This window comes from Drosophila serrata, unplaced genomic scaffold (assembly GCF_035046125.1).
Source record: "Drosophila serrata isolate PLE 108 unplaced genomic scaffold, ASM3504612v1 contig_245, whole genome shotgun sequence".
NCBI lineage: Eukaryota > Metazoa > Arthropoda > Insecta > Diptera > Drosophilidae > Drosophila > Drosophila serrata.
Genome location: NW_028257143.1, coordinates 281,716 through 297,244, shown reverse-complemented (window position 1 = coordinate 297,244; position 15,529 = coordinate 281,716). Strand labels below are relative to the sequence as shown.

The window sequence follows — 15,529 nt, the reverse complement described above, 5'->3', positions numbered from 1 at the left end:
GTAAATATTTGAGCAAATATTAAAAGTAGAACAAATTCAAAACGTGACACATTTAGGGGAAAGCAATCGAATCTTTTCCCTTGCTACAGAGAAAGGATGTTCGTTGATGCCTTCGTTCGTTTGAGTTTGACTTTTTGGTGTCAAAAGTGGACCATAGTGACATAATTTGAGCTCGAATGGGTAGCCATAACCGGAATGCAATTCAAAAGTCATTTAGGCTTCACATTCCCAGGCTCTGGCCAACATTTGTAGGCGACACTTAAACGACGAGAGAGAGTCACCGGGTCCTGTCTGTATGTGTATCTGTCTGGGCCTGAGTTGGGATCATAAACGTAAAACGCTTAGCACTAAAGACAAAAAGACTCACATACATCCCCCTTCCCTCCACCCATGCACTCACACACACACGCACACACATAGAGAGAGCAACAATGCCGCCAAATGAAACAGCAAACAAAAAAGAGCAAGAGGCCTGGCAAAAAAAAAAAAAAAACATGGCCATAACAATAAAAGCACAACAATAAGCAGTAACAACGAGGACAACATTGCCAAGCTCTATGGCATGAGGTAACACACACACACACACGTACACATATACCTGCAAGACCGAATACCACTAGTGCTGCGCCAGGACATTAAAAAAAAGCCACATCAAACATATAAAACACCCCCAAAGGCACTACCTAAAAGTTTGTGAAAATCATTTGTCATAATCAACAAATATTCCATTGTTCGGTTGTTTAATTGTTTTTCATTTTTGAATACACTTTTGACGCTCTAGGGGAAGTTCAATAATTACTCATTTGTTTTGATTTTTAAACATTAAATATATTTTTGAAGAAATATTTAACATTTTAAATGGGTTTTCAAATTGTGCTGCCAACTTAAATAACATTTATATCTATTCGAAATAAATGTATGAGATATGAAAGATTAAAATAGGAAGTTTTTCAAAATATAATGATATATATCCCAAATATAAAAAGGAGTAAAATTCCGCCTGGGTACTATCGGTTTAATAGTCGTTTCGACAGATCTACGGTGAGACACTGGGAAGGATCCGGACCCAAGGAGCGGAAGTGGGAGGAGGAGGCTCGTGGCCATGGCGCTGCCAAGTGTAGCAGATTAACGGAATGTTTGTTAAATGGCGCACGGCTGGGGAGGCGCAAGGTTGAAGGGGAGGGGAGGTGTAGTGGTGGCAGGACCTTCTGCAGGCGCGACTGTGGAATGCCGTAATTCTCATAATTTGGACTGACTCTGTGGCATTGTGCGCTCCCCCCTTGGAAAACCGAATGCCCCGCCCTTTCCCTCCGGGAATAGACAAAGCAGACACTAATAAGGCTGGCAGACTCACAGAAAACCGCTTTTCTCCACTTTAAGGCCGCCACTTTTCCGTAAGCTCTTAAAATGTTAAATTCCTCAGCTTAGTCGACATTTTAGCTAATTAAAAAGGAAATCAAACGGAGACAGGGTCTGTGCGTGCATATGTAAGGACGGGCAATCGAATCGAAAAAAGGACAAGACACATTTTTGCTGTTGAATATTTTCATTTGCCTAATGCTCCTATAAGCCGCTTAGGTGCTTATATTTCGTCTCCGTCTCTTTCGGTTGTGCACACCCTAAGGGACACGTGTGTATGTGTGTATGTTGACAATGATGGCCGCTGGGAAAGGTACTCAAAAAGGCTTAAAAAATCAATGAATTGTATCAAATGTTGTCAATAAATCAGACGATTTCCCTACAAAACACTTGCGAAAAATAATAATTGAATTGAAAGTTTTTTTAAAAAGTAATCGAAACTTGAAAGGAGATTTTCGTTTTGAAACATTAATGCTATGGTGCAGTTGCCTTGAAATACCGAACTCGTTTCAGATTATTTTTATTTAAATCGTGGCTTGTGTATTTATGGCGTAACGCCTCAATTCACTTGAGTGACTCCATAGTTGGGGCATGCCGCCCGAGGCCAAAGCACAATTCAATTCATAAGTGAAATCGGACAGAGGCATTCCCCTGAATGCAGAGAAGAGCCTCCACATACATAAGCACGAACATATTTATACACATTTTCAATTGATTGGCCGTCAATTTCATTTGCCAAAGTTGGTTGCGTTCGAAGGCACAAATATGACAGTCCCAAAATAAGGCTAAGGATATCTTTATACATACATATATGTATATGGGGGTGCTGTATGTACGGCATACTTGTCCGTGGGCATGATGAATTATTGTTCTCACCCCGCTCACACACTGGCTCCCCCCTTCACGCATTACGCATACGCAACGTGTACTCAAATCCAAGTCGAGGTTGCTTGTCAGCATGTTTGTCCGCTGTCCGCTGTCCGTTAGTCCGCTGGCCTAACCACAATCATTCATCATGCTGCAGCAGCAGCAGCAGCAGCAGCAGCACCAACAATGCGCAACAAGCAACACATTGTACATACATATGTACATTCATATGTGTAACGGCAGTGGTTATTGTTGCTGTTTGGTTAGCCTGGCCCATTTCCACGCATTTTCCGCTCATTTTCCACCGCGCTTCGGCCCGCCTTTGACATCGATATGGCGTTGATACCACACACGTTCATCGAGCGGAAATGGTTAATGTATTCTCCGTATATTGTTTGCCTTTTTTTCTCTTCTGAACACCCACACACCAAACACACACCCACATTGCCAAAGCCCGAGTATTTGAAGTAAGCCAAAGGCAATTATCCTTGCCTAGCGAGAAGACCCAATCCCCAAATGTGCTAATCCATCAATACGACTCAACGGGAGCTTCAACACTTTGTCTTTATTTCGAGGCATGGGGAACTGGCAATGTTTGCACCATACATCCTTGCCCCGTATATTTTTCGAGAGTGTGTGCGTGCCCAGCGGAAGCTGCAACTTATTACAAGTATTCAATAACTTCGGTCCCTTGGGGCGGGAAATCTATCTTGTGCTCCAGCTATCGAGGGAGTTCCATTATTGAATCTGGATCAACGCATTCACGGAGGCCATAGAATCCTTTTGTAAAGTGGCTGAGTCCTGGACTGTTGTCAAATACTATTTACAATACATTCTTAAAGTTCTTTAATGTTTTATATTTCATTTACAACTATATATTTTGTATGAACAATTATTACAAATCACATAAATCCCTACCCTAGTATCAAAGTTTTTATTTGCAAACATTGATTATAAATATCAAATTTTAGGCTCTATTATTTATTAGATATATTTAATAAGAAAAATAAAGACCCATCCTAATGAATTCCTTTTCAATTTCGTCTTGTTAAAAGTGCCTTAAAATGTATTCATCTCTTGACAAATTTACCCAAGTAGACGAGACAAATTCGCAGCCATTAGAGAAATTCAAATATAATTGCCAGGCAAAAGTATCCGACAACTGTGAGGCCATTAAAAATCACTCCAAACTGCTTAGACTGCAAATTTTATTTTACATTTTCTTCTCATTATTTGCACGGAAGTTGAACACGAATTATGACCAATGCATAATAGCCATTAAAAGTTTTTTGTTTGCCAGACAAGCTGGCGGACAAGCGCGGAAGCGGGCGGGCGGGAGTGGAAATGGAAGTGGAAAACCATGAGCGGAAAAACCGAAATAAGCCAAGGTGGAAAACTGGGGGGAGGGGGGTTGCGAGTGGAATGCGAGTGTTAGACGAAAACTTTTGCAATAATCATTTCGCTCCCTGACTGACTGTCGCTGTCCTTGGCAGGACAAAACGCGCACAGCTCGCAGGACATACATATCGTTCTACATACAGCTATGTAAAACAAAAAGGAAACTGAATCCGGGCAAGGAAAGACCAACTCAGATAGAAAATTCAGCAGAGCGGAGCTCCGCAATTGCGCGACTGTCAATACAAAAAGCGAACAATTAGGTGGGGGCTCCGGCGGGGCTGGGAAAACCTGAAGGGCGGAAAATTGTGAGCTGACCAACTAGCTGCCGATGACAATGGACAATGGACAACGGACAACGGACGATGGTAGTGAGCACACAACGGCAACAGGCGCCCGGCCACGTAGCTACAATGTCCTTCTGAATTATTGAGCGCGCAACTTGTTGAAAATCCAAGGATATCGCTGAGCGAGAAGCTGCGGGCGAAAACAGGGACTCGACTCAATGCACTGAGGGAGAGAACTCGATTGAAGTTTATATAGAAATTGATTGTTTTGAGATCTCTGGGTTTCCAAATTAAAGTATTTATTCAATTTATCAATGTTCTTGTTTTTATAACAGAAACCTAATAATTCAACTTGAAAAATACTTTGCTCTCGAACTGACTTTTGAATAACTTGGTTTATGTTCTTTTGTTGGTTTTCTCTGTGTATATTTTACACATTGTCTGTCTGTGTGTGTTACCTTAATTTACTCATTTCAACAAAATGTTAAAAATGTACCAAGTTATTTCCCAAGGGGAATGTTGCCTAGAGAAAAGCGAGGCGTTGGGGGAAAAAACAACTAAAGCTCTGAAAACAATTAAAAAGTTTGAGGCGCTGCTGTCGAAGAATTTGCCAAGAAATGTTGATGAGTTTATGTCGTTTTAATTGCTCAGGGTCCAGAAAGCGTGAAGGGACCAAGTATGAGGAATCATCCAGGAAAGTGAAGCCAGAAAAAGAAAAAGTTGGAGTACATCAGATAAAAATGAGCGCAATAATCAAAAATAATAAATGTTATTTGTCCAAACAGATTTAAGGACAAAGAAGCCAACTTATAACTCGTTTATATACCAAAAATTTACATTTATTTTCACCAAATCTCAGTCACTTTAAGGTTGTATATTTTATGTTTAAGGTTGTATATATTTATGGGTGTTATTTTGCTCCCACACTCTGGCAGCAGTCACAAGTGAATATTCGTTAATTTCATTGCAACATTTCCAACAGCAGCTCGCAGCTGGCCTGAATGGCAGTCACGTCGATATTGTATGGCCAATTTGTTCGTGACTCACACTTTCATGGGCAGTTAGCCAGGTCCAGTGGAGGGGCATTAAACAGACGGAGTTGCTCAAATCCTCAGTCCCTCAATCCTCTGGGGCAGTGAGAGCCTTGAAGCATAAGTCAATTGAGTATTCAGTAATATCCGAACAATTGATATTTGATGTCTTGCACTTTGTTGGAAGAACGAGTTTAATCATTATTTCTTTTCATTGCCAATATATTTAATAGATTATTTTTGGGGAGATAGTTACCCAATTATTTACAATCATTTATATTTGCAGAAAATGTTTCAATAGAAATGGCCAAACTTTCACGACGGGCCTCGTCGTCTGCAGCAACGCCTTCAAGAGCCACCACAGCAAGCACTGCGAGTACAGCGGCAACATCGGTTAGCCCGAGTCATGCCCCAGGCGACACGCAGCAGGAGTCGGAGCAACAGACAAGGACAAATCAGCAGGAGAAGTATCAGGATCAGAAGCAGCCAAATCCGACACGTCAAAGTCCGGAGGAACATCATCCGCAGCAACAACGCCTCGCCCGACGTGCCGCCAGCAGCAGCGGCAACAAACCCCAAGCTGCGGCACTTGTTGACACCGGTCCCGATGTCCCCCATGAGCATCCATCGCCATCACCGACACCGTCGGCGCTCTCCTATCACAATAATAACAACAACGTTAATAGCAACACTGCCACGCCCGCTGCAACCGCTGCACCAGCTCCCACTCCCGCCCATGTCACGGCCACGCCGTATATGCCACTGCTGCCGCCCGGCGAGCGGAATCTGACAGAAGCGGAAAATGCGGCGGAGCGGGCCAGAATCAGGGAGGAGTTTTTCGCCACCTATGACGTGATGACGGGCGTTAGAATCGCCGCCACCTTGGGAGGTTTCTTTGGCCTGATGGTCTTCCTTATCGTGTGGAAGAGCCGGAGCAGCAGCAACGAGACACTGAAGGTTCTCAAGGATCCCAAGATGGCGGCCGTAGCTGCGGTCTGTATGCAGGAGGAGGAGGAGCGTGAGATCCACGAGGCCATAGTGGCCACGGGCATGTCTATATATCCGGATGAGTACGATGCCTTGGTCTACCGTCGGCAACGTATGCTATCGCTGGGCAACGTGAGCGCTCCGCCACTGCTCAATCGCGGGTATCGTTGCGGTTCTGTGGGTGAGTCCTTTTGTCTTAGACACATCATTTGAAATAACATTTTTTCTAAATGCTTGTAAACACGGTCTCTTTTTGCTACTCTTTTTCTACACTGCAGGTGGAGTTGGCCCCAGTGTCCCTGTGGGTTATAGCTATCTCCTGGAGCCACCGCGACGTTTTTCCTACTCTGCAATGTCTGGAGGCGGTGGACCGGGCTCTGGCCACGTTGGACGGCGCAAGAGCGGCTCGGAGTCTTCCCGGATCTTTAGCAACTATCCCATGGGCGGTAGCTTTGGCACCGACGACTACTTTGTGGAGACGGATGACGAGCTGGATGCCGAGGAGTATATGCCACCAGGTGCCCAGGATGAGGCGGATCAAAAGCACCAGAGAACGGACTCCACGCGCAGCAAACAGGGATTCCTGTCCGTACCGATGGCGGTGAGTTGAAGTACATTGATTTTTAGATTCAGAATTATTTAAAAATTATCCGTAATTCAACACCGACTAATTGCTTAACCTTTTTCTCTGAATTCCCTTCGCAGGGTCACGACTCCCGGCGGAGCAGCGCGATGACCTGCTGCAGCACGGACAGCTCGTACCTGGAGCGTCGCACCTCCGCCTACATGGGCGGCTGCATGAGCAACCTGCCGCCCACGCTGCAGCGTAAGCTCTCGACGGCCTCCCGGACATCGAGCATCGACAACTGGGACTACTACTATCCAGACATCCAGGTGATCCAGCCAACGCCAAAGGCTTCGCCCTGTCCCTCGGAGCGCAGTGTCCACGAGTCGTCCAACGGAGGAGGAGGAGGAGGAGCAGGATCTGGATCCGTGTCTGTTTGCGGGTCACGGAACTCAAACTTGAGTGCGCCGAGCATCAAGCGGAAGCACAGTATCGTGTCTTACGATCCAGACAGTGCGCAGGCGGGCCGGAAGCAGCAGATACACTCAATTAGCGCCGACACCGTGGACGTGTATCCTTACAACCAGGGGAGTTCCGCCGTGGACCTGGCGCTTGCCTTGCCGCTGCCCAAGCCTGTACAGTCGGCGCCGCCCACCAGCGCCCAACAGGCGTTTCACTTCTGCGACTCGCCCTCTGAGGAGCTCCGACTGGGAGTTCGGCGAAAGCTCACCCTGGTCGAGCTGCAGCGGAACGAGAGCAACAACAACAGCTTTCCTTATACGGCGAATGCAGCGGCACCGTCCGGAACGGCGGGCACTGCTCCCAACTCGAGCAGCATCAGTGTGGACAGCACGCCGGCGAGCCTGGAGAGGCTGAATGGCGGGAGCGGAGGAAGCCTGTCCATGTCTGCCTCCAACAAGCTGCCCGCGATCGGTAACAACAATCCGGAGAAGCGAGCCCCGCTAGCCTCACTAAGTTCCTTCAAGATCTCCTCGCTGGAGTGCCCCGACTCTGAGTTACGCTCTCTCGACGAAGACTCGGTTTTCGGGGTGGAGAGTCCGGCGGACACGGATGATGACATGCAGCAACTGAGCAGCGACAGCGAGGAGCAGGAGGCTCAGGCACAGGCTCTTGCTTTGGCTCAGACTCAGGCTTCGGTGCGGGTTAGTTCGGAAATTAAACCCAATCCGTCTGTGCCCCTGAAGCGGATGAGCATGAGTGCAGTACCATCGACGGGAATGGAATCTGGGGGTGGCACCACCGTGGTAGCAGCTGGGGGTGCCCGTCCTAGGAGGCCTATGCTGCAGCGACACCGCACCATCGGCGCCACATCCAGCGATAGGGTGGCGCTTATCAATCAGCCCCTGCAGCTGCAACAGTTCCACATGGGCCTGCCCATCCAGTCGGAGGTGGCAGCTCCCCTTGAGACGCACTTCGGGGCGGTGGTCAGCCAGAGTCCCCCGCGACGGGGGCCGCTCCTGCAACAGTACAGTGATCCGCAAACGACGACGACAACCACAACGACCACCACTACAGAGGAGGACACCTGCTCAACGCTGAACACAGAGCTGGGACTGGTCGAGGCCGCCGGAGCTCCTCTGGGCGGTGGTGGTGGAGAGTCCGCAACGCACACGCAGTACAGCAGCCTGAACACGGTCATCAGCATGGGCCGTTCCACACCCAGTCCTGTTCCTCTGACTAGCCGGATGGACAATAATGCCGCCACACAGCCCTCACAGCAGCAGCCAGCTCAACTGCCAACGAACGCCACCCGGCTGGGGCACGATCCCTGTCCCTCGTCCGTGTCCGACTCGGTGATAACCACCCGGCACCAGAGCATCTGTGTGCCCGCCTCCCTCAAGGATCTGATCCTGCGCAAGGGATCGGGTCCCGGCACCGCATTCCTCGTTCCCGCCAGCGGGATCAGCAGGAGTGCCGCCAACCTTAGCTGTGAGAGTGGCGCACATAACACAACGACTGCGACGCCCGCCGTCATGCTAGAGCTTCCCCTGATCCGGCTGCCAAACGAGGAGGGTGAGGACGAGCACGAGGCGGAGGCGGAGGGGGAAGCGGATGAGGGCAACTTGGAGCGGGAGGGCATGGCTGTGAGTGGAGAGAAACGCGATCCCAGCTTGCCCGGCACTTCGCGCAAGTGGTCCAAGGAGACACTCTTCTAGCCCAGCTGGTTTCCACTGCTCCAACGAAGGCAGTTCCCTGGCCCGGGCCATTATTTAAGAGCTTAGCAACTGACTTTGTAAGCATGGTTATATGGAATATACAGTGAAGACTCCCAAATTAATCTATGATCAACTTTTCCCAAACTTGTTAAAGATGTTTTCCGTAAAATAATTCAACAAATCTATGTCAAGCTCAGTTTAAAGATATTCTCAATCGCTAACTGATATATTTATTAATTGCTAACACCTATATATATCCTGGTTAGAGGATATTTTTCTATGATAAATCTAGTACGAGTCCAGTTCTCCCAGTAACAATCTTTTTCTAAGGGAAAATATCACTGTAATTCCGGTAGTCGCATGGTCTGGCAACCAACTTCCTGGGTTGTCACTGGAGAACGCGAACATTGATTGAGTATTTAGGCCTAGATTAGGAGTTAGATTAAGCGCATTTAGTCAAAATACATAAGTTAATTGGGTCGCTCCCGGTCCCTGGCTCCGACTGGCCGACTGAGGAGAATGAGGAGTTGCAGTAGAGTACTTGCCTACTATATACTACCTACTATATAATTAGTATGTACAGACGATCGGATGGGTGGAGGAGCAGGAGGACGAGGGTAATAACGAACAGCAACCAGAACAACAACGTATTCGTACTTAGAGACTGTTGTCTATTATTGTTAATAGAACTCTAAAAGTTAAGTAGTGATACTCGGATTTATTTTTCACACTACTATGTATCTTTAAAGCAGGAAGTGCCAGTGTACGAACATATATATATATATTTGTATGCAGCCATACTAGGGAGGAGGTTTATATATTTCTATTGGTACGTCGATCGCCGATCTTTCTACATCTCTGTATTTCTCACTCTCCCTATGAACGGAATGAAAACTCTTCTAGTGTCTTAAACAGCAGCCAAATACTTAAAGTATTGTAAGTTAAAATTAGAAATTTTATAGATTGCACAACAACTGGGACGCGTTCGAGATCAGGTTAACCTTGCAACAGACGTACTCTGACCGAAGACCTCAAGGACATCGATGCCTAAATGTCCCGTACCCGTACACGTAGCTAGACCGTCTAGGAACACTTTCGCATTTCCCCGCTCCTGCCTGTTAAAACACAGATTGTTGATGGATATAAAGTAGCGTTAGAGGGTTACAAAACGAAATATATGAGCAAATCCAAATTGATAACATTAACAAGAAAAAAGAGTAAACGTAAACAATTTCCTAACTCATCCCACCTACGCATCTCTATTTTTCTATGAAGAGCTAAAGCCAAGTTAAGGGAAGAAATGCAACAGCAACCGAAGGGGAAATAAAATCAAATAACTTGAATTATCCAAATCAAAATACAGACATAATTAGTTGAGAAGAAACCAAAGCGACAGGATGGTACGATAGAGCTGCATTTTGAGGTATCCCTAGCCGATGATCCCCAGAGACTTTCTCACACGCCTGAGCCTCAGCCTGAGCCTGATTTGTACCTTTCCTACGCATAAGTATATGTAAGTACATGTATGTATGTACAAATCGAGCCCTATTTGAATATTTTTTAATACTAGTAAGTATTTTGTACGACGAGAGGTGAACTCGAACGGCGACTAAGCAGAGCCTGTGCCACGAGCGCAGCGAAAGGTATATCAAATAACACAAAATAAACAATTAAATGTTGGTTATATGCTGAAGAAAGTAAGAGTAAATGAGAATTCGAAAATATTGTAATTGTAGCGTTGATTTAAAGTTTAAAACGGGAAAAAGAAAATATACAAATAAACGAATAACGTAGCTAATTATACATACATATATATTTAAAGAAAAACCTAACTTGTATAAGGCAAAGAGTAGCGGAACCAATTGTTAAACCTAAGCATAATAAATCTGTAATAAAACTGAGCTGTTGTATTAAATGAACAATAACAAATGTTGAAGACAAAGCCCCTGGACATGCACAGAACATTCAGTTTATAGGCAAAGTAAAGCCTCTCCCTCTCTGCCTCTCACTCCCCAATTTGTTCCGGCGATTTCTTTTATACTTTTGTACTAACACCCCCCTTCCCGGCCCGCCCTCACAGAGCCATGACTTACACTTCCGTAAAGTGCATGAACCCGATATCTATATGTACCTCCAGCAAGAGAACAAGAAGCATATAATTGATCAAATTGGTAAACGAAAGCAATTCGAAGAAAATAAAACCAAATATTCCGTAATGCGCAGAATTATTAATGCAAGATTACTTTAAAGAAAGTATTAAAATTTTTAAAAAGTACGAGCTATTAAAGAACAAACTTAGTTAAATGTTATATATATATATATGAAAACCAAGAAAATTGATGTACATGTTAGCGATATTAATGAGAAATGTGACAAGTGAAAAATAAACCAGAAGAAAACACATATACACCAAGTTGTCTTGGCCACTTCTTTTGTATTTTGTACTTGGGATCGTATCTGTATAATTATTATTATTATTTTTTTTTTTTTGTATTCTAAACACATCTATGAACACAGTCCCACTTTAGTATCTGTATTTGGTGGAATAGTCTTTGGGGGAAACCACCAGACCACGACCTTTGCGGGCTCCGCGGTACACCGTTTCCACGATGTCGATCATTTCCTGCTTATCCTCCAGCGGCCAGTTGATTTTGTTGTTATTGCCCGTGCCCAAATCTATCATGATGTGCTTGTTCCGGAAGAAGAACATGACTGTGCAGGGATCGTACAACTCGTACATCTTGTTGAAATCCGGTACCTCGGTGATGTCCACCAAATAGATGACGGCGAAATTCTTCACCTTCTCGGCGATACTGTACATCACCTCGTCCATCTTCATGCAGGCAGGGTCCCAATCGTGCCCAAAACGAATAACCTGGCGGAGAGAAGAATAATGTGTCACTCTAGGCTATCTACCAAGTGGTGCTCCGGCTGTCACTCGAGGCTACATATGTACCGGCTAAACTACTTACCACCACGCGGTCCTCTTCGGAGAGAATGGCCTGGTCCACCTGCCAGCCATTGTGCAAATGTGGGAGCATATACGACATTTTGGGAAGTTATTTTATTGCTATTTTATGGCAGAAAGTTAAAACATAAACAAAGTGAAGGGTAAAATAGTGATGGAACACATGACGATTGTTATTTATTTATAATCGATAACGATGTCATGTGTATCGATGTTTTCCGGCAACAAGGAATATTTGTAAAAAAAAAAAGAATGGGTTTGGGACATCGCTAAGCGACCTATACACTTTATCGATAACTACTGCCTAACGACTTTTTAAATATGCAAACATATACATTTATTAAACCGAACTGTGGCTTCTCCATTATTGAATTTTAATTTGATAAGGTGTTTTCCTTGTCATTTTATTCGTGGACACTATAAGAATCGAGCGGTGGTCGCCTGTTTTTGACCCTAAAAAGGGAATTTGTAACTAGTTTTTAAGGCTTAAGCTTTACATTTCCAGTTCGGTCCTGTCTTAATTGTTTATGTGTAATTAATATTGGTTAATGTAGTTCGTTAAAAATCTTTCTTTCTTTCTTTCTTGTTTTGTATAAATTGTACTTTTTATTAGCCGTAAATATTAAGAGTGGCGTTCTCATCAGTTCAAATATTTCTGCTTAAAGCTATCGATGTGTTCCAGCACCTTCACTGTCATCTCGTTTATGTATTCGTCCCGACCCTGCTCGCTAAACGGATCCGGCGCACTGCGTCTCGAAACGTAGTGGTTGGGCAGGTTCACCTTGTGCCGGCCAATGGACTTGATGATCAGCCACAGAATGTAAAAGCTGAACCACACAGTAAAGTAAAGGGGAATGTACCAGAGCTTGCGGCCGATGTAAAAGTAGCTGTACTTTTTCACACGCGGCTCTGGCGGTGGCGGTGGAGGTGGAGGCGGTTCAGTAGGAGGCGGGGGAGGTGGTGGTGGCGGAGGTGGAGGTGGTGGCGGCGGCGGATGGTGCACATGGTGGTGATGATGCGGATGATCATCGTAAATCACATCCGGGTAGGAGTCATCCGGATAGGACGGCTGATAATCAAAGTGACCCGGATAATGGTCGTGATGATGACCATGAATGTGTTCCGGTGCATGGTCGTGATCATGATCGTGATCGTGGTCCTCTGGCTTGGGAACAGCCGATTCTGGGTGAGACTCCAGCCAGCCAGGAGGCGGTGTGGCGTACTCCATGTTGGGATCGTACTTGTGATCGTCTTCGCCATGAGAGCCATCGTTGTGGAGCGCTGGAAGAGTTCCAGCAACCCCGTCGTCTCCGTCGCCCCCACCAGCATCTGCTCCTCCGCCTGCGGGCGGGCTCATATCTCCGTCATCTGCAGCGGCAGAACTCCCACCGGCATCCTTGCCATCCATATCCTTCATGGGAACATTGTCCATAGCACTGGCGGGCAGAACTCCGATCACATCATCGTTACCGGGATCATCGTCCGCTGGGGGCGACGCACTTGGGGAACTGGCAGCTGTTTCCTTGTCGCCGTTGCCTGCCGCCAATGGACCGGGGTACTTGTAGCCAGAGAATGAAGGCCCAGGATAGGAGTAACCAGCGTTACTCAATCCTCCAGAGGCGGGTGGTAGGTAACTCGTAACAGTGTCCGAGGGCAGAGCTGCCTTTGGATCATTCGAAGGCGATGGGTACTTCGTATTTAAGGGCGGAAATGAATAGGCATCACTTGGAGCAACATATGTGTTTACAGAGTTGGATCCAGAGGCCGCCTTGCCATCCTGCCCATGGGAATGATCATGGCTATGGTCGTGATTGTGATTGTGATTGTGATTGTGACCCTTGAACAGATTTGCGGCGGTTCCTTCTCCGGGAGTGAAGCGATCGCTGAATCCTAAGGATAGGAATGGATTAGTATTTCCTTTTTTAACCAATTATCAAACGATCATGGAGTGAATGGCATTAAATGATCATAATTCCTTTTCTTTAAACAAAAATAAAATTGAAAATAAATATAAATATATAAATATATTAAATATATTAATCTCCGTAAATTAATTTAATTTTAAGACTTAAAAATTTAATTTATTGATTGGACTCATATACCTTTTTTATTGTTGAGCTTCGAAGCTTGATGGCGAGATGGATTTCGTGATGAAGATGAGGAAGAGTAATACAGGGGACGACTACCTTGCGGATAAATACGGGTCTGTGCGGGTCGCGAGTTGTACTGCTGTGGCTTGCCGGCCCTCAGCAACGGAGTAATTAGCTGACCAAAGGGATACGCTGTCCGGTAGTCCACTGCGCGTCCTGTGGAAGCTGCTTCCACAATTGGTTCAGGCTGTTCCTCGGAAGCAGTGTTAGTATCAGGAGCGGGTTTACTGTCCCCAGCCGGCTCTTCAGCAACCAAAGGTGTAACAAACACAGGTGAGTTTGTTGTTCCAGAAACCGCCTCGGGTTGATGGTTGTATGGAATCGGTGGCAGGGATGTCGTTGGAGGAGCCAAAGTGGTCGATACAACATTATCGCTGGAGTTGAAGCTGTGTAGGCAACAGATGTCAGCAAATCTCGGCCACCCTACTCCACAGCGGCTATAAACTTACGTTTTTGGGAATATCAAATCCGTATTAAGGGCCTTAAAAATTCGAGGACCTTGCCCCGTTTCCGCTCCATTGCCACTGACCAGTACCTGGGAGTAAGCATCGATCTGGATACAGCTTACTGAGAAAACGAGACACACCAGCAGCGCCCACTTAGCGCCTTCCAACCGCATTGTTGGATTTAGATATATATCTTTTCGTTTCACCTCTGGAGCACTATATACATATAAATAATCGAAATTCTGCACTATCACAAAATATCCTTGGGGGCTACACTTTCGTCATGTCCGTCGGAGCTCGGAAGAACGCTACCGTACCGCGTCGCGCGAAAATCTCGAATACAAGTCAGCACCCTAAGCCTATTGGTTTTATTCGGGCTGCGTCCAGCAGAGTTCGTGATTTCGTTTTTCCATGACCCAGATTCCGAGGCAGAAGGTGCTACTAGAAGTGATCTATATACGATCGATCTGTCCGGGCACAACAGCACTTTCATTTCGACGACGTAGCAAGGTGCTAATCAATTGTTACTCCACATTTCTGGTAGTATCTTCCGTTATGTGCTCCAGCCGGCTGCCTTGCATGTGTTCACCGGGAGTGTGGAGTGTAATTCCAGTCCGAATGGGCAGCTTAATGTGGATCTGGGCGTGTGCCACTAATTTTGCAACCAATTAGTAACAATTTTAATTTCTAAAACATGTCGTAGATGCCGGGTATGTTGGGAGAAACTTGAGCTAAACCTGGGAAAAGAACCATCTATATTAGAATAATATATATATTTCTGTGCATAATGTTAAGATTTAGAATATTCAACTCCAAATTTTAAAATTCCTAACTTATTTATAACCTTTTGGAAAGTGGGAGAGCACTAAACGAAATGCGCCAAACCACGAAACAAGACGTTCTCATGATTAATGTTTTCAAACTTGAATTGAAATCGGACACAAACTTGTATGAGTTCCAAAATATCTTTAAAAAATTTCACAGGCGTGGTGCTATATAGACGCAGATTCTCATCCTATTCGCCAGGGACTTGCATGAACTAATGCTTATCTTTGACACTAAAGCAAGCAAATAATAGTATATAGAGTTAGCCGAAAGCCTCAGCAGCTATGGTTGACACTCATCCTGTAACTTAATTTGTAATTAAGTATACAGTGTACAAATAAATAAATAAATAGTATATAGAAATTTGAATACAGACATAAATGTTGATTTTAATTTATGAACTTTAGGTTACAGTATTTAACATTTAACAATGAATGAAAATTTCAAAGAATTCTAAGTTGTTGTTTTTGTT

At 45.3% G+C, this 15,529-nt stretch overlaps 3 protein-coding genes across 6 annotated transcripts in view; 1 reads left to right on the top strand and 2 right to left on the bottom strand.

Moving 5' to 3' along the window:
* LOC110185999 (uncharacterized) overlaps positions 1 to 11,081 on the top strand; it is a 42,419-nt gene extending 31,338 nt beyond the window's left edge. For all 4 annotated transcript variants that reach the window (XM_020955027.2, XM_086832224.1, XM_086832225.1 and 1 more), the window contains 3 exons: positions 5,226 to 6,107; positions 6,205 to 6,527; positions 6,632 to 11,081. In XM_020955027.2, the coding sequence (XP_020810686.2) occupies positions 5,243 to 6,107; positions 6,205 to 6,527; positions 6,632 to 8,668 (3,225 nt within the window). In that variant the 5' untranslated portion in view covers positions 5,226 to 5,242 and the 3' untranslated portion in view covers positions 8,669 to 11,081. The remainder of the gene's footprint in view (positions 1 to 5,225; positions 6,108 to 6,204; positions 6,528 to 6,631) is intronic.
* A 1-nt stretch (position 11,082) lies between these two features.
* Positions 11,083 to 11,838, bottom strand: Dim1 (thioredoxin-like protein Dim1). Its single transcript, XM_020955026.2, has 2 exons — positions 11,641 to 11,838; positions 11,083 to 11,543 (listed from the first exon to the last, which is right to left on the bottom strand). The coding sequence occupies exons 1-2, from the start codon at positions 11,716 to 11,718 to the stop codon at positions 11,193 to 11,195; spliced, it is 429 nt and encodes a 142-aa protein (XP_020810685.1). The 5' UTR covers positions 11,719 to 11,838; the 3' UTR covers positions 11,083 to 11,192.
* A 369-nt stretch (positions 11,839 to 12,207) lies between these two features.
* LOC110186074 (uncharacterized) lies at positions 12,208 to 14,488 on the bottom strand. The gene is made up of 3 exons (XM_020955109.2): positions 14,236 to 14,488; positions 13,739 to 14,172; positions 12,208 to 13,526 (listed from the first exon to the last, which is right to left on the bottom strand). Exons 1-3 carry the CDS (start codon positions 14,403 to 14,405, stop codon positions 12,277 to 12,279), a joined length of 1,854 nt encoding a protein of 617 aa, XP_020810768.2. The 5' UTR covers positions 14,406 to 14,488; the 3' UTR covers positions 12,208 to 12,276.
* Between the last annotated feature and the right edge of the window lie 1,041 nt (positions 14,489 to 15,529).